The sequence below is a fragment of the Trypanosoma grayi genome (assembly GCF_000691245.1).
Source record: "Trypanosoma grayi strain ANR4 Tgr_263_V1, whole genome shotgun sequence".
NCBI classification, from domain to species: Eukaryota; Euglenozoa; class Kinetoplastea; order Trypanosomatida; family Trypanosomatidae; genus Trypanosoma; species Trypanosoma grayi.
In genome coordinates this window covers 1-20447 of record NW_008825882.1, presented here as the reverse complement: position 1 = coordinate 20447, position 20447 = coordinate 1, and the positions used below count along the sequence as shown (strand labels likewise).

Sequence of the window (20447 nt, the reverse complement as noted above, 5' to 3'; positions counted from 1 at the left end):
TATATATATACAAAGCTACGCACTTCCCAATCTGAAGCAAAAATAATCAAAGAAAAGTGAAACAAGCCGCGCTTGACCCTAAAACTGCTCAGTTTTCCCATTGGAATCGACAGTACGCCATGAGTGAAACTAGTAGTGCGTCGGCTCCTGCAAACAGCTTGATCTCACCAACCGTAGTACCTTTCAGTAGCGTCTGTGTTTGGGGAACGTGAATTGTGACCTCAGCCACCAGTTCCATGCCTCCATTTGTTTGGTTCGGTTCGCTGCTCGCGACAGCACCGCCACTCGTGCGCAGGGGACGCCACACTGCGTACACCTCAGGTGTGGAGCCACGACTAGTCCTTCCCGTCGGGACCAGCGGGCACGACGTGACAATTGGACCTGTAGTTGGAACAAGTGTGGTGTGGTTTAAATCCATGCTTCCGTTTTGCGCAGTGAAAGACGACATGGATCCACCGCGCCCGTTCGCATCGCCGCGTCGTGAAGGCTCCCTCCGATGCATCACGTACTGCACGTCACCCACCTTGCTCTTGATCCCGGCATCAGACCACGCCAAAGCCAGTTGCGAGCTTTGGTTGAGAAAACACGAGGCGAATGTGCGTCCCGACGGAGTGCATAAGTACAACGTGTTGCTGAATGGAACCCAGCTGCCTTTGATCTGCGCCATGGGGGAACGTCTGTCACCGTAGTACACCATCGCCTCGACAGACCCGCTATTTTCGCCTGAAACCCACAGAATGTTGTTCTGCAGGTCCGTGGAGTCCACCATCACAAAGTTTTCCCTATTGATGGAACGTCCATCAAAAATGCAGTTCCACTTCACTGGCTCCTTGTCATGCACTATCCAAGGCGAGTTCACACGGTCGCTCCGCAGGCAATAGTCCGGATACGCGCGGCGACCAGCCCCGTACAACAAGGGTGGTGGAAGATTGTTGACCAACTCGCGGTACCGCCTGCTCACCGCACTCAATTTCCTTATCACCACGGGTCCCGCAAATTCCAATGCAGTGAGAAGCTCCACAGAGCGAAGACGAACGGGCAGCACCTCCGCAACGGAGAATACAATCGATCGGCTTCCACCACGCGTCGCACCCGACACCTTCAACTTACGCCCGGAAGAAAGTGGGGCAACATGCGTGGGAAGCCACAGACTGGGGTTCGGTATTTTGAAGTTAGAGAGCTCCTTTATTGGATTGCCACTTACAGCACTGCTTAACGTGCTGGCCTCGACATCCGCAACAGCGTTACTTAACTCCACGCTGCGCCGCTCTGACACAAAGCGCACGCCGCACTTCAGCGTACCCATAAAGGAGCTTTCAAAACAAAAACAACAACACACACTCTTCTCCGCAACCTCGTAGCAAACGGATCCAATGTATCCACCCCAACCACGTGGATGTAGCAACGCGAGGCCACAGAAACCAGGGGGAATGGTAGATGGGAATTCCATGCCAGCGTGAAACGTGGCATCGGGCGACGAGTACCCTACCAAACGGAATGCCCGCGAGGTGGTGTTCTCGACGCACGCTACAACGCCGTTGCGCATCGCATTTACGCGCCGATCCAGAAGCGCAAGGGTTGTCTGGAGCACATTGACAGGTAACGTGCGCGAGGTGCGCATCTTGAGTAACGCCCGTGCCTCCTTTTCGAGGCGTCGCCACTGGACAAGGTCGGGATTGTCGTAATGCGTGTCTCCTTTTGGTGTCCCCAGATCAGACGAGTTTGGCGACGCATCCACACCAATTGCGCCGTTGCACGCCGCTGCTACGTTTTCCTGCTCTCGCTGCTCTACTTCACGACGGCTGAGCTTCAGTTCTTCTACATCCTTCATTTGAAATCCACGTTGCGCCCAAAAGTCTTCGTCCGTGATTTCCTCTGCCACCGGGCTGCCGTCAGCGATCGACATCAAAAGCAACGATTCCGCTTCCTCAAAGGCGCTCACGGATTCTGCGATGCGGAAGAGACGCAACAATTCTCTCCCCGTGATAAAAAAGGCCTCGGCTGACCGGCCGTTAGATAATTGAAGAGCGGCTTTGGCATCTTCCAGGGCCTTTTCGTGTTGCTTCGTTGCAGAGTACGCATCGGCACGTAGTAGCAGTAGGCGAAGCCTCTGTGTGCGGTTTAAAACCAAACGTGGCCGCGCATCCTTCACTCTACTGATACCATCTACATCCCCCTGCAAGACAGTGCCCTGCATAACGGTTTGACTGAATGGCTGGCGATATGGCTGACCGCCTGCATGGCTGGCAGTGCTATGTTCACTTGCCTTGGTGCCTACCACTACACTATCATTTTGTACATCGAACGCTCCACCTGCTTGATCGACAGACAACTGCTTTGACAGATCATTCTGTCCTGCACTGCTCTCGAAATCCCTCGTCTGGTGAAGCACCGCCGAGATTAGCTTGATGGCACCGTAGTAGTTGGAGTAAAGGCGTACATCCTCATATACGCGCCGGATAACCTCATGCATGGGGCCAGGTGGCCGCTCCATCGTCGCTATGCTACACGCCTTCCACGGAGTCAAATGCTCCGATTACGCACGAATTCACTTGACAAGGAAACAAGAAGGCACAAACACATAGCGGAAAAAAAAAGAGAGAATGAGAGAAGAGTTCAACACTATTGCACAAGGCCCCGGAAGGCAAGGGGGTGGGGCCGCAGTGTACCCTATCCCTGCGCTGCCCTATATATATATATATATATATATATATGAGCGAGAAAGATACCAAGGGGGAGATAAAAAGAGAGAGTGAGACAGAGAAAATACGTGCGCCTCTCTCAAGAGCACCCCTCTCTCTCTCCTCCTCATTCTTTCTTCCCCTTTCTCTATTCGCATTATTATTCATCCTCCAAGTACACCTGGTTGCCGAGCGACGCGTACAGGTTCGCCTTCAGCTCACCCAGCGCTACTTCGACGTCCTTCAGCTCCGCCTCCGCCGCCTCCTGCTCCACCTGCAGTCGCGCCTTCTCCTTCTCCAGCCACTCCTCCGCCTCGTCGTTGTCGGTCTCCATGAAGGTTTCGCCGAAGAGGTACATGGCGTTTTCGGTGATCATCAGTTCGTCCGCGGCGTCGCTGAGTTTCACCATTTCGTCCTTGCGTCGAGAAATCGCGGCTACCAGCTCCTTGCGTCGCCGGTGCAAACGCGCAAAGAGGCAGATGTGGCGTTGGTCCTCCTGCGCGACCTCCACTTCCTTTCCCTTGAGAAGGGACATAACTTGCGCCTGTTTCCTTTTCTGTGTGTATGTGTGTATCCGGGTAGACGATTATGTGCCCCCCCCTTATTTTTTGTGTTTTCCCTCTTACCGGCTCGCGTCAAGCACAAAAAAAAAAAAANAAAAAAAAAAAAAAAGGAAAGAAAAGAAGAGAGGAAACCACAACAGAGAGTTACGCGCGCTTCATTCTCAATCGATCCTTCCCTCTCTCGGTGTGTATGCACGATGTGTGCATGTATGCATGCATGTATGTATGTGTGTGTGCATGAGATTGCAACCGTTCAGTAGCACACATTGCTTGCTCGGAAATACAGCGCACCCGTGCATCGCACTTTGGCACATGGGCTGGTAAAAACAAAAACAAAAAAAAAAGGAGCAGGAAACTGCGCTGTATTGATAGCGAGAGATCTCACTGCAATTAATGCGGCAAACGCATCTTCCCATTTTTCCCCATTCTTCTTTTTTAGTAGAATGCGGGACTGCAGGCTTTCGCTCGGGTCAGCCAAGCTGCTTCTTGAACCAGGGGTGTTCCAAGGCCTGCGCTGCGGTTGGTCTAAGCCGTACATCGTGTGTCAGCAGCTGCTGCAAAAGATCCTTCGCCTCCTTACTCAGCGACGGCAACGGCTGCGTCTGCTGGTGGCCCGTCAGAATCAACCTCAGGAGCTTGCTTCGGCGCTCATCATGGTAAGGAAAGGCGGAGTGCAGGAGCACGAACATCACCACACCGGCCGACCACAAATCTGCCGATGTACCGTAGCCCACGCGCCTGCCTGCAAGAAGTGTCCTGAGGTTCCGGACGGACCCCGCGACACATATGCGCCCGTTCTCTTGCCTCTCTTCCTGCGGTGCGCCGGACGCTGTCACTGTAAGGTCCTGCAGCTGCGGCGCGACCGACACCGGGGAGATGGGCGGCAGCCGCACATCCTCAACCGCTTCCCTCCACCCACTCGGCTTCGTGCGGGGGTGCAGATGAATGGCTGCCCGTATCACCTCCGGCGCCACGTAGTGGTGAGAGCCACAAAACTGCGTGAGAAGCTTATCTTTTTTCTCCTGGGTGCTGCTAGTGCAACTCGTAGTGGTCGCACCGAGGCATGAGAGCTCCTCGCAGAATCCGTAGTCAACGAGGCGCGCTCTATTCTTCCGATCAAGCACCATATTTTCCACCTTCACATCGCGGTGCACTATGTGGCGGTCGTGTAAATGCTGGAGGGCCAGCAGCAGATCCCGCATATAGCCTGCCGCCCTCGACTCTTTCAACGGGTGGTGCGATACCAGCGAGAATAGATCGCGGCCACTCAGCAGCTCCATCACCAGAACGCACTGCACCACCCCCTCCTGCAGCTGCCGCCTCACGCTGTCAACGGCGGCCTGGTTCGACTCTGCAGCGCTGTCCACCACTACCGATGACATGGACACAGCGGGGCGAGCACCGTGACGCCACGACTTGGGCGCGGCGACTCGGGTCACTTCCTTTTTCTTACGCCGTGACGTGCCGGGGGGCGAAAGAAGCGTGACCTGCGGGGCGTATTGCTCCAGGCGGCACTGCAGGCCCTCCACGTCGTGCACGAACACGTCGCTGGAGGAGACAAGGTTCGGGTGCTGCACAGCGAAGGAGATAGCGATCTCCTTGACAAGTGTCTCAGAGAGTGCCGGTGGGGCCGTGCTCATACTCCCACACTCCGCAGCCCCAACCCTGTCATCACCGTCGGTTTCATTGTCGTCAAGAAGTCCCTCCCTACATTCCTTTTCCCTCCGGCTTGTGTGCTTTCCCTCTCGCCAGATGACAAACTTTGCAGCCTTTCGCTCGTTTGTTGCACGATCAACGACTTCAAAGACGACGCTATAACTCCCGCGACCCAGCTGCCTCCGCAGTCTGTAGACGTCCTCGAAAGCGCTGAGCGGGTAGATGCGTTGCTGCTGCTGCTGCTGCTGCTGCTGCTGCTGCTCGTTTTCTGAATCCTGTGAGTGTACTGAGAGCGTCCACATAGGGCCGCTATTTGGCATTACATCTGTNCTCCCGCGACCCAGCTGCCTCCGCAGTCTGTAGACGTCCTCGAAAGCGCTGAGCGGGTAGATGCGTTGCTGCTGCTGCTGCTGCTGCTCGTTTTCTGAATCCTGTGAGTGTACTGAGAGCGTCCACATAGGGCCGCTATTTGGCATTACATCTGTTACCGGACAATCAGCTGTACTTAAGGGCACCAATGCCACTGGCAGAGTGTCTACTGCTGAGACCTTCCGGTTGCCGTTGCCAGTGCTTCTGTTGGTGCTGTCAACCCCCGCCGTGTCCTGCAGAAGACTCTTGGCTTTCTTGATGCGCGGGAGCGGTGCGACGGGCACGGCGTTCTCCGCCGGCGTCTCCGTGACTGCCACATAGGGGTTTGTGTGCATCACGCGGATGTACACCCGCCTTCCCCCCAGAGACGCAGCACAACCTAAAAATAAGAGGGGAAGAGAGACAAGAGAATAGCAAAAGCATATGCCAAGCCAGAAAAGTGGCAGAAGCAGCAAGAAAAAATGATGAAATGAAGGCGCATCGGTCGGTGAATTGACGTAATTGGACAGAGGGGGAAACGCTATGAGTCAAGGCCAACACAGACGGGAGTGTTCTTGGTCATCAGGAGGTATTGCTTTCACCTCTTCACATCACGTTCCCCTTGATTTCTATGATTTTTTTTTTCTTTTGATTCGCTGCCTTGTCACCCATGACGCCATATTGTAATTCACTTTCACTTCTTTCGCTGCCTGATATTCTCACGGTCTCCCCGCCCCCCTCTCTCCCCATCCCTCTGAGAGGCACGCACGCACATACATACGCATGCAATGGGTATTGAGCCGTGAAGGACAAGCCAGGCGAAAAAAGAAAGAAAGAATTGCACGAAAAAAAAATGGAAAAGCACAAATCCCTCAAAAGGTCAGCACTTCCTCCTTGTTCGTTCAAAAAAAGGGCGAATTCTTCAGGGATCCTTTCTTTTTTTTTTTTACGCTCGATTGCAGTTTCACACCCATCGTGGTTTATTCATTGTACACCTTTCTGTTGCTTGCTTGTGCTGTGGGTGTTTGCATTTCATCGCTACTGTCTTCGCGGCGACCGGGCGCCTCTCAGCTGCCACCGACTGCCCGCGGCACATACACACACACACACACACACACCGCTGCTATTGGCTCCTTCCTCGCTCACCTGTGAGGAGCCCACGGTGTCTCAGACCTATTTCCCGGGTGATCGATTTCTTGTCGCTTACTTTTTTCCCCATTACCTTTTTTTTTCTCTCTTTTCCTCACTCCCTTTTTGTTTTTGTTTGTATGTGCCTCGGCCGCTTTTTTACTAGGATTAGCATTAGGTCATTAGCATTATTGGCTTTACTTGCTCTCAGATGCGTTTTTTTTTCGTTTCGGCTCACCGTCGGCGCTCGCTGACACGAGTCGCAGGGAGGACCCTCGGCCAAAGGGCTTCTGCAGGCGCTCCCTCAACCCCCATATACGCTTTTCTCGTTTTTCCTTGGCTTTTTCGCCTCATTTCTGTTTCTCACGCTGTCTGTACATCTCTCCCTCTCTCCTTCTCTTTCTCTCTCTTGCTCGTTGCTCCTTCGCGGTTGCTACCGCTTTTGCCCATCATGAGCCCCCCCCCCGCACCCGTGTAGCTGGTAGCGGTGGGGAAACAGGAGCAGAAGTTAACCAAACAAAGGTATCACGATACCAACAGGAGACGCCAGTCGGCAGAAGAGCGCATGTGCGTTCTCGCAGATGTGTGTGTGGGGGCATGCGCGGTGCAACACCGCAGTGCGCGGGAGCCACGCCAGCAGCAGTAACGCCCGCGTACACTGAGGGAGAGACCGAGAAGCCCACGCATGAAGAGAGAGAGAGAGAGCGAGTGACGTCCGTGGTGGTAACACGCAGACCGCGGCTTGTTGAGTAACAAGGCGCGGTGGCGGAGCGGGGCGGGGCGGGGGTAACAACCCCACCAAATTGCATAGATGAAAGAAGAGAAGTGACTGAAACAGCAACACACATCGAATAAAGTACCAAATCAACAAAAGAATACCAAGCCACAACAACACGAGGGCACCAGGGAAAAAAAAAAAAACGGCGTAAATAAACAACAAACAGAATCAGGGCCCTCAAAACAAAACACACACAGAGACAGGGGAAACAGGAAAGCGATGGCAAAAACCACGGCCTCTGCGACGCCCCACACAGCAGCCCCAGTGACAGCCACGACGAGTGCACACATGAACCGAGGCGAGGGAGAGGGGGCATGCATGTGTGCTCGCGTGTTTGTGGCAGGGGTGAGGTCTTTCAAGAACAACACGCTTCAAAACGGGCGAGAAGAATAAATCAAAAAACAAATGCCTGTTCGACTGCGGTTGCGTCTTGAAAGAATCAAGTGAAACATTCCCAAAACACAGAAAAAAAGGGGGAGTACGGAAATATCGAAGGGGGTCGCGGGGCTGACAGAAAAAGAAAAAAAAAAAAGCACACACACAGATACCGTCAGCGATGGATGGGAACAAGACGGGGAAAATGAGTCGTCAGAAATGAAGGAGGGTGTGTGACACACAATGACGGAGACAAAAATAGGAATAAATAATCGTTCAAGCGAACAGACAACTTCGTTCTCTTTGACTCGTTATACCTCCCGCCCACCGACAAAAAAGAGAGCTAAAACCCCCAGACCACTCAAGGGGGATGGCCAGAAGGCTCCAACGAATCACGACATGTACTACACACAACATGTCACTTCTCCCCCAGACAAATGCCCCATCAGCCCCCCACACCCAGGAATCTCCCTAATTCTTTTCTGTTGTTTATGTTGCTTCCATGTCCCTGTTCCCTTGTGTTCCTTTCCCCCACCCACATCATATGTGTTAGATTAAAACCCTAACCCTACATTTCCTTTCCCTTCACATCTTCGCGTTCACAGGCTACCCCTCGGCCGCCGCCGCTGCCGCCGCCGCCGTAGAGAGATGCATGTCGTACCGTCGCCGAAGAACCCCATCCACAGGGCGCTGTGTGCACTCCCAGTAGCATTCGCGAACCAACTCCACCACAGGCCTCAGTGAGCCCGTTGAGAGAGTATCCGCATCCTGTTCGTCACGGCACTTTAACGTGGTCGCAAAACTCACCAGAAGCTCGTAGCTGTCGCTGTCCAGTTCCACCTTCTCACTCGCGTCAATTTCCGTCGGGGCGGAGGTAGCTAGTAGGTCAGCCAAGGGGGCTGGTAGCGCCCAGCCCGTCTTTTCCGCAGCGACCGCAACAACAGCCAAACCCAGAACAGTTCGGCGATACCCCTGCCCTCTGGTGCTGCGGAGCATAAGATCATTGAGGAAGCGCGCCAACTTGCACAGGTCATTCCACCGCAAGTTCTCCATGTAGTTGAAACAGTCTCCACCGTACACTCTGCTCACACCTCCACTTCCCCTCCCGTCACACCAGCGCCTCTGTTCGCGCTGGCGGTGCTGCTCCTCCGCATTCTCCTGAATGAGTGGGCCACTGCATAAGTGCAGCAAGATCTCCACAATTTCCAGAGATGTGACGGGCTGCAGGCGAAAGTCCAGTGTTTCGAGCACATGCATCTCGTAGCGAAGGAATTCCTCCTTAGCGATTCGCGACTCCGGCCGCAGACAGCGCAGAAAGGACTTGATGGGCGGAAAAAATCGATCCACCTGCTTGCAGCTCAGCATTGCGCAGGCAAGAAGAACCCCACTGAAATAGGTAGGGTCCCTGACCATCGACTGGGCCATGCAAAGAAACGCGTCTAGGTACGCGACAGCAACATGTGCTGCTTCGCGCGAACCCTCCAAAGAAGTGATAATTTCGTCAAGGGAATTTACAACAGCGTAGCGACTAACTTCATCCCACCCATCTGTCCAACGCGCCCAGCCACCGACAACGTCGACGTGGTACCGCTCTTCCTGATCAAACAAGGCGTGAATAGAGTCTCGGCGTAACGGAAGGTCTGTAAATGTCGCTTTCGTCGTTGACGTCGCTCCTGCTCTCGCCCGAGGAGAAATGGCTGGCACTGCAAATGCGTTTACTACATTGCAATCCCCCTCGGCTGTAAGATTTGAACGAGAAAAACTGTTAATGTTAGGAAGCCCCACATGCACATCAGGCGACACCATGCATGCTTCCTCGTTCGCGTCATGGCTACTCTGCCCAACAGAGGAAACTCCACCGCTCTCAATGTCACAGATAGAAATGCCATTGCTTACGCAACTGATCCACTTCTTCTCAAGTTGACCCACTTTGACGCCAACCAGCGGGGCAAAGGTGTGAAAAAAGATGTGCCGCAGTTGCTCGCCGTGTAGCTGTGCGAAGCGATGAGCCGCGGTTTTCTCGTCTGTTGGCATTCCACCTTCGTTCGTGATCACACGTACAATAGCCGGGCCAACTGGTCGATCGTACTGTGGTCCTACTGTGGACTGTAATTCTGATTCGTTCCGGCCAAAAAATTGGTAGCGCTCAACGGAGAACACCGTACCAACCAGTTCAAAGCGCGAGAGTTGCACCACTTGGTCTTCGTTAGGAGTGTTGATGCCACGTGGTTCCTCGTCGGATGATAATTGCGGACACCACTGTGTTGCTACTTGCGTGGCATCCCCTGCCACATCTAAATAACTGCAACTCACCTCGCAGAGGTGCCATGGGTAAATAGATGTAGGCCATGCGTCACCTTCATAAACAAAAGCTAATGGTGCACGCCACTCTCTCTCTTTTAGTACAGCAAAGGTCGGCAGCTGCATTACACGGGCCACTGCATGGTCCACCTTGATGCTCCTAAGATCGTGGATTGCTTTGTAACTGGCCTTCATGTTCCCTTATTCCTAATTCCTTTTGTAATATGGACACTTTGCCAGGTGTATTTTCTACTCTTCCTTTTACACCTAACAAAGAGCAAGGGACAAAGAATGACGGTACCTCATTACTTCGTGGACAAAGAAGGGACATATTTGCAAATGGGTACCCCCCAGCACCGCACACGCATACAGATCGATCAGAGAGAGCGGCTCCAATGACTTATGCCAAGAAGATGCACGCGAATCCGCTTCGGTGCCTTTCCTCTGTTCTGCTCTCAGCTTCAGCATCACCCTCGCTCGTCCCCTGCACCCGTCAAAGGCGCGAACACAGCAATGAGGCTGGCATAGAGCCACTGCGATCTCTTGTATACACACCGCACGAAAGCAACACACAACAAAGACTGCTCTTGTGCTCTTGGCGCACAACGCTGCACCAACCGCAGCCGCGCTGAGACACACCCTCAGCGCCCATATCATGTCGCCCGCGGCTCTCACCACTTCAAATCATGACGCAAACAATAGAGCACCAACAGAAAAAGTCAAGTACCCCTTCCAACGAGAAATTCGTGTGATCCACCACATCACGTGCTGTGAGTGCCTCCACTGACGCTGACGGGCAATCTGTTGTCACAGACAACAGTCAGAAATGAATGTACACGCGCAGAGCTCACTGCAGAAAACCCAACCCGCGCCTTTCCGACAACGCATCTCAGCATGCAGAGACATCGAAAGCGTGTCGTTCACGCACCTTAACATTGGCACAAACACACCTGGCGGGAGAAGCGGGCGTGTGTAGCAGGACCAATCCAACAATAGGTGCACCGCTACGCGAAGCAGCGGCAACTTCGAAACAATCCTAAATTCGACATGAGGATGAGGGCATGACGAGACCAAAAAAGACGTCACGCTTCTACAGAGAACGCATAAACAACTATAACGCAGTGTCCACCTAGAAAAAACAAAAACAAAAAAAAGACGTCAGCAGTGCACCACAAGAGACCAATCTATGCACTATCGGACGTCTCGCGCGCCACCAACTTGTCAAAACGTTCTTGTGTGCTACCAATGCGTCATTTACAAGGTCCCAGCCATTTCACTGTGCACCACCGCCACTCAAGTTGATGTGGCGCACGGCCAAGGGCAAAGCCACGCCTCACACTTCACGCTATATTGAGCAGCGGCAGACGGAATTTGATCTGTGTTCTTTGATTCTTGACCAGTGCCACAAATCAGAGTTTTCTGGTGAAAAGACCATGCCCGACTAGGGCCCCAACAAGGCGGCAAGCAAACCACAGCAACGGAGTGATGGGGAAACAATCCACACGCGCGAGCACAGCATGACAAAAAAAAGCAAGTAGTGTGGAGCTGGTGACTGCGCCAATACGTGAAGGACGCGAATAGCGAATATTCCGCTATTCTGCTACTGCATCGACCACGCAGCTGAGACGAGTGGATGCCACACAGATGGGCCAAAGCGGCAGCTACACGATGGGCGCGCCGATCTCAGAGAAAAAAAGGCGTGAAATTATTCGGCCAGTCGCCACAAACATCCCTCCACCCCGGTCCCAACGTTGTGCGCGTGTGTGTGTGAGCGTGGATGCGCACCTGTATGTATATATGCGTGCATCCCGTACCGGCTAGAAGTTGAGCCACGGAAACTCCTTCAACAAGGCCTTCTCTTCCTCGGGGCCAAGCGTCTCTTCAACTTCCATGAACTTGAGAATGTTTTTGTCATCGAGGTCTAATAAAAGATTGGCGATCACTGCCGCACACAGTTCCCTCAATGGCACCACCTCCAAAGCCGTCGCTGCCTCCAACACATCCAGAAGATGCTGAATATTGCATTGATCGATTGATTGCGTAGCTGCAGAGGCTGCCTCCGTTGCGCTGACATCCACCCACCGTCCTTCTTCGTACAACGCCCATCGATCTTGCGGCCATAGAAGCAGTTGCTGGACGACAAAGCGATGCTCCCAGTCGCCAAGGCGGTAGAGTTCACGCACCTGGATCGGCCTTGAAAGAGTGGCCGGCCTGCCAGACTGTGAGGTAGCCTGCACCCCATTCTTGTCACCCACCACATTCCCACCCGTTGGACCATAGAAGTGTTCCAAGTATATCGCTACAGAGTGAAACGTCGCAGAATTCACTGACGCAAAGGGCAATTCCACCATTTGTGTCCCTGTCTCTCCGCTCTCAATACTCTCCAACATTTCAGAGAGGGTCCTCGATCCTTCTTGCAGCATAGTGACTGGACACCGGAAGACGACGCCATCGCCAAGGCGTAAGTCGATACAAAACGGCTGTTGTTGTTGTTGTTTTTGCTTTACATCTTCACATTTAGTTGAGAAGAGCAATTCCAATGGTGCTATTGGCGAGGAAGACGACGACATTTATCTTATCCTTTTCCTTGGTCAAGGTGGCCACCCACCACACAATAGGAGCCAGAAGTAGGAAGAGGGATAAAATGCAGTAACAATGAACGTGCAAACAAAAAAAAAGAGCATAGCGAGTCTGGGACTTGAAACTCAGACTAGTCACCCTCACTCTGCGTCTCTCCTCATATATAAAAATATATATAGATGTTATATGGAAGGGAGATGCAATGATCGGGGCAAATGGCTTTCAACGGACATCTCATTATACAACCGCGAGGGGAACGACAGCAGCGAAAGACCACCGCGTTCTGTCCCCTCCAAGAGCTGGAGAGAATAAATGGAAGGACAAGAGAAAGAAAAGCAGAAAAAGGTTCAAGGCCGCCGTCACATGCCGTGTGTTCCTTTTTTTTGGAGGGAGGAGGGTCTCTCTTTCCCTCGGGAGGTCTTTTCTAATCATCTCCCTCCTATTCTCTTGCCTCGCAAGGAGCAGGCGCAAGGGCTTCTTACTCCAAGCACCTCACCCACATGTATCTCGTGTCATTTGATACCTTTTTTTTTCCATTTTCTGTCTGCTGTTTTTTGTTGTTGTTTTTTTTGCCTCCGAACTCTCTTACTTTTTTTTTACCTCCCTTCCCTCCGTCTTTTCCGTTCCTTATCAGGGGACAAGAACGAGCAGTGCCCCACGCTGCCGACGTGCAACTTCACCTCCCTCCACCGCTCCACATTGTCGAGCCACACACTTCACGGCGCCGGGAATAAGGGGGATGTGTGTGTGTGTGTGTGTGTTTGCCTCTTTGATTGTCTTCCGGCTGCTTTTCATATGCGTAAAGTCGAACGCAAACGTTGCATTGCTAAATCAGAATGAAGGGTCCATGTCACGTTTTTGCTCCTTTCCATTCTTTCTCACTTTTTTTCCGCTTCATTCCCCAGTGTCTTTTTGAACTTTTTCACACGCATGCAAGTCCGCAGGGAGTGTCAGCGGTACGCACTGCAGTTTCGGCATGAGCCACACCTGTTGCATCCACAAGGGGGGTCTTGAGTGAAGGCGGCACGTCGCGGGCGGCACGAAGAAAAAGAAGAAACACGAGCCGGTGTTTATACATGGCGTCACAGCCTATCACATCCCGGCTTCCTTAATACAGCACACATACACATACGTCTTCCACGTGGATGGGAGAACGGCACTAGCGGAAAATATGGTGGTGCCCTTTGCTCTGTTTCGCCCAATGTGCATGCTACCTCGTTTTCCCCGGTGTGGGCAGAGGTGTGACGCGGACTCTTTTCTTCCTCTGTGTGTTTTCACATTGTCTACCTTTGCTGCTCGCCGCTTTCATGGCTTGATCGCCCTATTCCTCGTTTCATCCTTGATGCTCTGCGGTCTTACCACCTCGGTGCATCATGGTGTCGCGATGCTTCATAGCGCGCCCTCGATCTTCCTCTCGCTTGTCCTCTCCCACCATTAAAAAAAAACTGATTGAAGGTGGCGTAGCTAGCCCTGTCTCATCCTCATCCTCATCCTCATTCTCATTCTCTGTCTCCTCATCAGAATCACACAAATTCATTCGCTTCGCTCCATCAGCTCGCTTTCTATTACCTTGCATTTCCTTTTTTTACTGCACCTTTGTTGTTGTTGTTGGGCTGGTGCCGCCTTTTTTTTTTCTGCCGGGGCCTCTTGCAGGGGGAGAGCATGCTCCCACATGACCCGGCGTGGAGCACACACCCCACACCGCTCCACGCACCTTACAACAACAGTGTGGGAAGACAAGACACAGAGCACCGCGCACCAGCACTCGGGAATAATTGACGCTACATACGCACACACATTTCAGCAGAAACATGACGAAGAGACACGAAGCATAACTTCCTACACACATGTCCCCCCTTCCGCTCTCTGGCGCGTTGATGTTGTCGCCATCTTTCATGACCATGTCCTTTGACTATCCTTCGGTTAAGCCTGCATGACATCACGCCATGACACGGAAGCCCTTTTCCCCCCCTTTGCCACGTGTGGTGTGTTGCTTTCTCTCTACGTTGTGTCTCTTTGATCACGTTCATCTGTCACCACTGTGGAACGTTGGTTACTCTCCCCCCGTCTCCTCCTGTCTGTTATGTTCAATCCCCTATTTGTTGGTTGCCGCGTGCCTGGGGTGATGGTGCGTTCATAGCACGACCCTAAGAATGACATCACAGGGCGTGGAATTCACCGCACATCAGAAGACGTCTTTTTTTCTTTTTTTTTCTTTCTCTGACATACGTCTTTCGCCCCTTTTAAACCTTCACCGCCTTATCCTCTAATGTCAACCACACACTTAAGCACCCAAGCACTTACTCCTGTGTCTGCCCAGTCATCAAAGAGAGCAAAATGGGCAGTGGGACGCCTACTTGCTGCTGCAGTAGCTGGATGCGCTCCAGCTGCTCGGATCGGGAGTCTGAGGGGCTCTCTGCGGCGTGTTGTTCGAGCAGACCAGCGAACCATTGCGTACGATCCTTTCCTTTCAGGCCTGCCGGCGGGCCGTCCTTGAACCCCTGCCACTCCTCTTGATACGGCTCTTTGTTCTCCATGGAGGCCAAGTAGTCATACCGCTTTTCTATGACTTCCTGAATCGTATTTCCACCCTTCTGGGCCATGAGGCCGTACACTCTGCGAAAAACACCGTTCCGCGGCAGGCTAAATGGCCCTGGGACTACCTCGAGGTGTTGGACGTCCGCGTAGTCCTTGCCGTTCTTGAACTGCACAATCACACAGGACACGTTGTCGCGGCTACCACGATTCACGGCCTCTTCGCAAACTTTACCTGCCACGACGGCAAGGTCATCCGACGTCTCCAGCTGCTCCTTGATGAATGCCACCACCTCTTCATTTGAAAATTGCCCTTCGAAAACACCGTCGCAGCACAACACAGCGAAGTCCTTGCTGCCCCAGGTCACATCCACATGGGTAACATCTGGGAGCGCGATCACCTTCTGCTGCAGTTGGCTACCAGTGGTGTTCTTCTTGTAGTCACGGTCTCCAAAGGCACGGCTGACAGCTAGGCTCCCATCCACGCGGTTGCCCTCCACGCGGCCACCACAATCCTCAATTCGCTTCCGTTCATCGTCATTATTGGGCTTATGATCTTCCGTCATGGCTCTTGCCTGGCCGTTAACGCACACCAGAACGCGCGAGTCGCCAACGTTGCCAACTTGCAAGTGAACCATACCCTCTTTTTTCATAGCGGCAAAAAATGTGCCGGTACTGCCACCTTCCCGGACTAGGTCCATCCAATTTTTATCAATCTCAAGGGCAAGTTCTTTCATTCGATCATCTGTCATTGGTATCTTTTCTTTTTCGAGAGCTTCCTTCCAGGCTGTTTCCAGGTACAACGAGCACTGATCGTTGACGTGGCCGTCAAAAACACCGAAGAAGCCCCACGTGGGCTGGAGGTGGACGATGTGGGCGTCTTCCATACTCTCACGGTACCCATTGACGCAGCTAGAGCCACATCGGAATATTTCATTGCCGTAACGCTCCCGCAGCTGCGTCATGACAGGCTTTGGCAGAGGTATACCCATCCCTTCAGTTGTCTTCGTTCAGGTGGTGCGTTTATTTGTTGTTTGCGATCAGTTTTTGAGTTCGTTGGGCTTTTCTTTCACACTATAGTGCGTCACACAGCCAACAAAAAAGAAATCCTTTAAAAACAAGAAGAAAAAGAGAAGTAGAATTATAATGCACGGCGATGCTTATACTGATTGAGAAACCTTTCTCTCACTTCCCTGTGCCTTCTTGCCTCACTTACCCACTCACTCACTCACGCACTCATTTACTACCTTGCACGTTCGCACAAACAGCAATTACACGACAATTAGGAAATTTGGGGTGAAGGATGTCTCCCTTCCCACACACCTCTTGTAAGAATACGCTGCTCTCCTCATCATGCTCTTCTTGCATCATCTTGTGAATAAGAATTGAAGATCATCTTCACTAAGGCTTTGAAGCGAATTTAACTGTCCATCAATTGTACCTTCAATGACAAGCATCTTTTTAGCCTGTAAGTCCATCATGCGCTCCTCCACAGACTTCTCCGTAACAAACCGAACTACATGCACTGGCTTTGTCTGTCCAATGCGATGCGCCCGTTGTGCCGCCTGCATCTCAACTGCCGGATTCCACCAGGGGTCTGCGAGGACAACGTGGTTGGCAACCTGTAGATTTAGACCTTCTCCACCAGCCTTTAGCGAGATGAGAATAACTCGAACATTTGGGTCCTGTAAGAACGCTCTGAGGACAGCTTGCCGCTGGGAAAGCATAAGAGAACCTGTAAGCTTCACCGTTTTCACAAGCGCCCTCTGTAACCATACCTGAACAAGGTCCAGCATGTCCCCAAACTGTGAAAAGACGATTATTTTTTCTTCTTTTGGGACGTTACAAATGTATTCGGTGATAGCATTGAGCTTGGTTCCATAGAGAGGTTTGGAGGGGTTGATTCGGGCAAGGATGCCTTGAATACGCTTGGGTTTCTTGGGAGAATCCTTTCCTGTGGTAGACGAAGCAGCTGTGCGACCATTGTCATCGTCGACCGAGTTTTTCTGTTGTTCATCGTTGATTATTTCATCTTCCAGCTCGGGAGGCAGCACTGGCATGGCCTCCTCCTCCCCCCAATCCGACCGCAACTGGCGTAAATCGATGCTAATTGTTACAAAGCAGGTAGGACAATGGTATTCCTTCTCTGGAGAACTCTCCACAAACTGTGCCAGGCACATGCGATGAAAAACATGCCCACACGGACTAACCGGGAGGGAGTTTTCACCACTACCTTCAGTGCAAATGCCACAGAGTCCCTTTGGATGTACAACCTTCCCAATATTCATTGATTCAACAACAATCAGCGGATGATCAAGCGCCTGTCGTAAACGGCTCAGCAGCTGAAAAATGTGCGCGTAGTTATGCAAAACGGTTCCCTTATCAACAAAGCTGTCAAACGTGGCAGTGCTCTTTTTGTATAGCGATTCGTAAAAGTTCCGCTCTTCGTCCGTTAGCTGTAATTTGACGATCTCCGTGGTAAGTGGTGGAAGATGTAAATCATTCGCTCTCTCAGCCTTTGTACGGCGCAGCATACTTTTATAAAGCACATCATTTGCGAGTATCATCATTCCTCGGCGCCCGTCTCCTATGTATCCATAACGCAATATAGGGTTCAGTATGTGACGGTTGAAATAAGCGTAGTGCTGAACCGGTCCATGGCCACAAAATATACACCTCCGCAAGTTAGTCCCGGAAAACGGGTGCGAAAACGATGAGCACGAACACCCTTCAGTACCACAGTAATATCTTGCATATGGTGTCATGCGGAGGAATCGAATGAGACTGTAAACATCGCCAACACGGTTTTGCAGAGGGGTTCCAGTAAGACACCACCGATTCTCACCCACCAAAGCAAAGGCTGCTCTAGAGGTACTCGTGTTTCGCCCTTTAATACGATGCGCCTCATCCAATACGATACGACTCCATTTAATAGAATGAAAAATAGACTCAGAAAGGTCAACGTCATCACCACCATTGTCAGTCTCAATTATTTGCTTCATTTCTTCTGTCACCACGTGATGCTGTCCGGTTTTGGGACAAAAAGGAAATCGTAAAAACTGGAATTCACAATGAGGACACCGAAAAGCAGAAAATGATTCTTCACCATCACGCTCCGTCTTATTTTCGTCGATATCCACTGACGTCGTACTGTTAAAAGTTGCACTACTTGAGTCGGAACTACTTATGCTCTCGCTACTATCACTTTCATTTTTGGCAGGAGCCCATCGACTCCTAACTTTGCGTCCAGCCTCTATCATGAGCTCCCGATACATACCAATTGGTCCAACAATGCCCCGCCCGCCTGTGTCTTCATCCCCATTAATTTCGCTGTCGTCATCCTCGTTATCACCAACGTCAACACGCAGAGTTCGAAGCCCCTTTTTGATTGTTTCCTTCGACTGAACCTTGCGGTTGGACGGGAAGACTTCCCCATTTTCCCCCTTTTCACGTTTTCGTTGCTTGGCCGTTTTCTTGGCTTGAGGTCCACAAAAGTATCGGTTGTGAACGACAAGTTGACGTGGTAGGAAAAACTGTTCACAATAAGGGCATTTCGCTTTAGTTTTGTTCACCAGAGCTCTCCATGATTGCTCCAGCATAGGGTAAGTTGTGAGAACAACATCGGCACTTTCCAAATCATCTTTTTTCGCACGAACAATGCGATCCACCACCACGACCAACAAAGCACCTTGCACCACATGTTCTTTTATTTCAGTTTCCCACTGAAGCATCGAACTAACAGGACACACAACCAAAGTAGGGCCCACGAGACGGTTAGCCAGTAGCAGACTAATCATTTGAATTGTTTTCCCCATTCCCATTTCATCGGCCAAAATTCCCCCCTTCACATCCGATTTTTCCTGAGCCACCATCCAACCTAGTCCCTCCCTTTGGTACGGAAGAAGAGGACGCAGTAATTCAAGGGGGGGCACACCTTCGCGAAGGGTTCCTTTTTTGACCAAGTCATCTGGATCCAGAGGAAGTAAATGCGTCGGCAATATAGATGAAGTCACTTCAGCCAGTACTTCATTTTGCTCCCCAGGAGAGAGATTCGCAAGTCCATACACAACATCACCCACGTCATCGCACTCGGAAACCCGTGTGCATCCTATGTGTTGCCATGCCGTTATCCAACCGTACTCCCCATGGGAATGCCGAATGGGTATTCCCCACTTCAGTTCTCCTTTCGCGATGTACTGAGAGCACCTCCGACAACGAGCTCTCATTGTTGGTGCCCGTTGAACAATGTATCGCCAGACCTTATCATCTCGCTTCGCGAGTCTCCAAACACCTTTCGCAGAGAGTGTAAATGTTGCATTGTTGACACCATTAGACATTTAAAAGAAAGCTCACCTTATATTCAATCTAACAACAAAGAAAGCATGTAGAGAAGAGGGACAAGAAAAAATGAAACAATAAAAGTTTAATTATTTTAACCAACAGCAATAGACGACAACGTCAAGCCCACGCCGTAAAAACACTTTCAGACTCAAATAAAAAAAAGCACTGTCTTACTTTTCCACAGCATTCTTGAAGCTGAGAATCTGGTCGATTCCCATGGCAGAGACCACAACGACCAGCACATCCTTACCTGCGTCAAACTGCTCCTTGATCTGCGCAGCCAATTCAGCATTAGGGGGCATATTCAGGTTATCGCGTGTCTCACCTTCATCGTCCATAAGGGAAAGGTTTGCGGGCTTGCTGGGGTCCTCACGGTCTTCTTGGATATCGAGAACGCTGTATGTCGCCGTCTTCACAACCGGAACCTCCACATTGTGTGTTGTTGGGGCTTGATCCTCCATCTTGTTGCCAGTGAAGATATCAGTGGCAACAATACTGACCTTGGCGTGTCCGTGTTTGCCGGTCTTTGACACAGAAAGGTCAATAACCTTGCAGGGCCGCCCATTAATGCAAAGGTAGCTTCCCTTCTTGAGCGCGCCAGCCTGCATGGGATAGGTCAAGGATCCCGTTTGCCCACCTTCCTGGTGAGCGAAGTTACCCTCGTCGTCAGACATGGCTGTGAAAAAAAAAAGACTTTAAGCGAAAAAAAAGAGAAGACAGATAATAATAAAAAGTGAAGGCTTACTGGCGAAGGGCCATTAAACACCGAAAAAAATAATTTATAGCATAAATCAATTTTCCTGTGTCGTCACCTTTATCGTCTCGGTTCTTTTAAACCGATAAGTAACAGAATCAGCAGAATCATAACGCCTCACACAAGATTTCTTTTGCTCTCTTAACTCCCTGCTTAACTGAGTCGGGTGCTCTCAATCCAGAATCTTTTTCTTTGAATCAACTCCCCAATTGTGAAAGGGTAAATTTGGGGTCTCACGCCTCATGGGGTTCTGATGAGTGGCGAAGGTGAAGGGGCGGTCAGGGACAGTGAATTTAATTTTCTTCCCGGAATCTACCCAAAAGCTTCCGATTAAATAAAAAACAAAAGTATCGGAGAAGGCTCCTTCACCCCAAAAAAATCTTAGAAAGAAGTTTAACAGAGCCGAT

At 51.4% G+C, this 20447-nt stretch overlaps 8 protein-coding genes across 8 annotated transcripts; all 8 read right to left on the bottom strand.

Annotated features, from left to right (window-relative positions):
* Positions 1-88: 88 nt before the first annotated feature.
* Positions 89-2494, bottom strand: DQ04_02631070 (putative pumilio-repeat, RNA-binding protein; the record flags this gene model as incomplete). Its single annotated transcript, XM_009312069.1, has 1 exon — positions 89-2494. One exon carries the CDS (start codon positions 2492-2494, stop codon positions 89-91), a length of 2406 nt encoding a protein of 801 aa, XP_009310344.1.
* A 347-nt stretch (positions 2495-2841) lies between these two features.
* DQ04_02631060 (putative prefoldin) lies at positions 2842-3216 on the bottom strand (the record flags this gene model as incomplete). Its single annotated transcript, XM_009312068.1, has 1 exon — positions 2842-3216. One exon carries the CDS (start codon positions 3214-3216, stop codon positions 2842-2844), a length of 375 nt encoding a protein of 124 aa, XP_009310343.1.
* Positions 3217-3714: 498 nt separating this feature from the next.
* DQ04_02631050 (rac serine-threonine kinase) lies at positions 3715-5604 on the bottom strand (the record flags this gene model as incomplete). The annotated part of the gene is made up of 1 exon (XM_009312067.1): positions 3715-5604. One exon carries the CDS (start codon positions 5602-5604, stop codon positions 3715-3717), a length of 1890 nt encoding a protein of 629 aa, XP_009310342.1.
* Positions 5605-8135: 2531 nt separating this feature from the next.
* On the bottom strand, positions 8136-10025 carry DQ04_02631040 (exportin 1; the record flags this gene model as incomplete). Its single annotated transcript, XM_009312066.1, has 1 exon — positions 8136-10025. The coding sequence occupies one exon, from the start codon at positions 10023-10025 to the stop codon at positions 8136-8138; it is 1890 nt and encodes a 629-aa protein (XP_009310341.1).
* Positions 10026-11647: 1622 nt separating this feature from the next.
* DQ04_02631030 (hypothetical protein) lies at positions 11648-12400 on the bottom strand (the record flags this gene model as incomplete). The annotated part of the gene is made up of 1 exon (XM_009312065.1): positions 11648-12400. The coding sequence occupies one exon, from the start codon at positions 12398-12400 to the stop codon at positions 11648-11650; it is 753 nt and encodes a 250-aa protein (XP_009310340.1).
* Positions 12401-14710: 2310 nt separating this feature from the next.
* On the bottom strand, positions 14711-15937 carry DQ04_02631020 (protein phosphatase; the record flags this gene model as incomplete). Its single annotated transcript, XM_009312064.1, has 1 exon — positions 14711-15937. One exon carries the CDS (start codon positions 15935-15937, stop codon positions 14711-14713), a length of 1227 nt encoding a protein of 408 aa, XP_009310339.1.
* A 375-nt stretch (positions 15938-16312) lies between these two features.
* Positions 16313-18817, bottom strand: DQ04_02631010 (putative DNA repair protein; the record flags this gene model as incomplete). The annotated part of the gene is made up of 1 exon (XM_009312063.1): positions 16313-18817. One exon carries the CDS (start codon positions 18815-18817, stop codon positions 16313-16315), a length of 2505 nt encoding a protein of 834 aa, XP_009310338.1.
* Positions 18818-19456: 639 nt separating this feature from the next.
* On the bottom strand, positions 19457-19960 carry DQ04_02631000 (eukaryotic initiation factor 5a; the record flags this gene model as incomplete). The annotated part of the gene is made up of 1 exon (XM_009312062.1): positions 19457-19960. One exon carries the CDS (start codon positions 19958-19960, stop codon positions 19457-19459), a length of 504 nt encoding a protein of 167 aa, XP_009310337.1.
* Between the last annotated feature and the right edge of the window lie 487 nt (positions 19961-20447).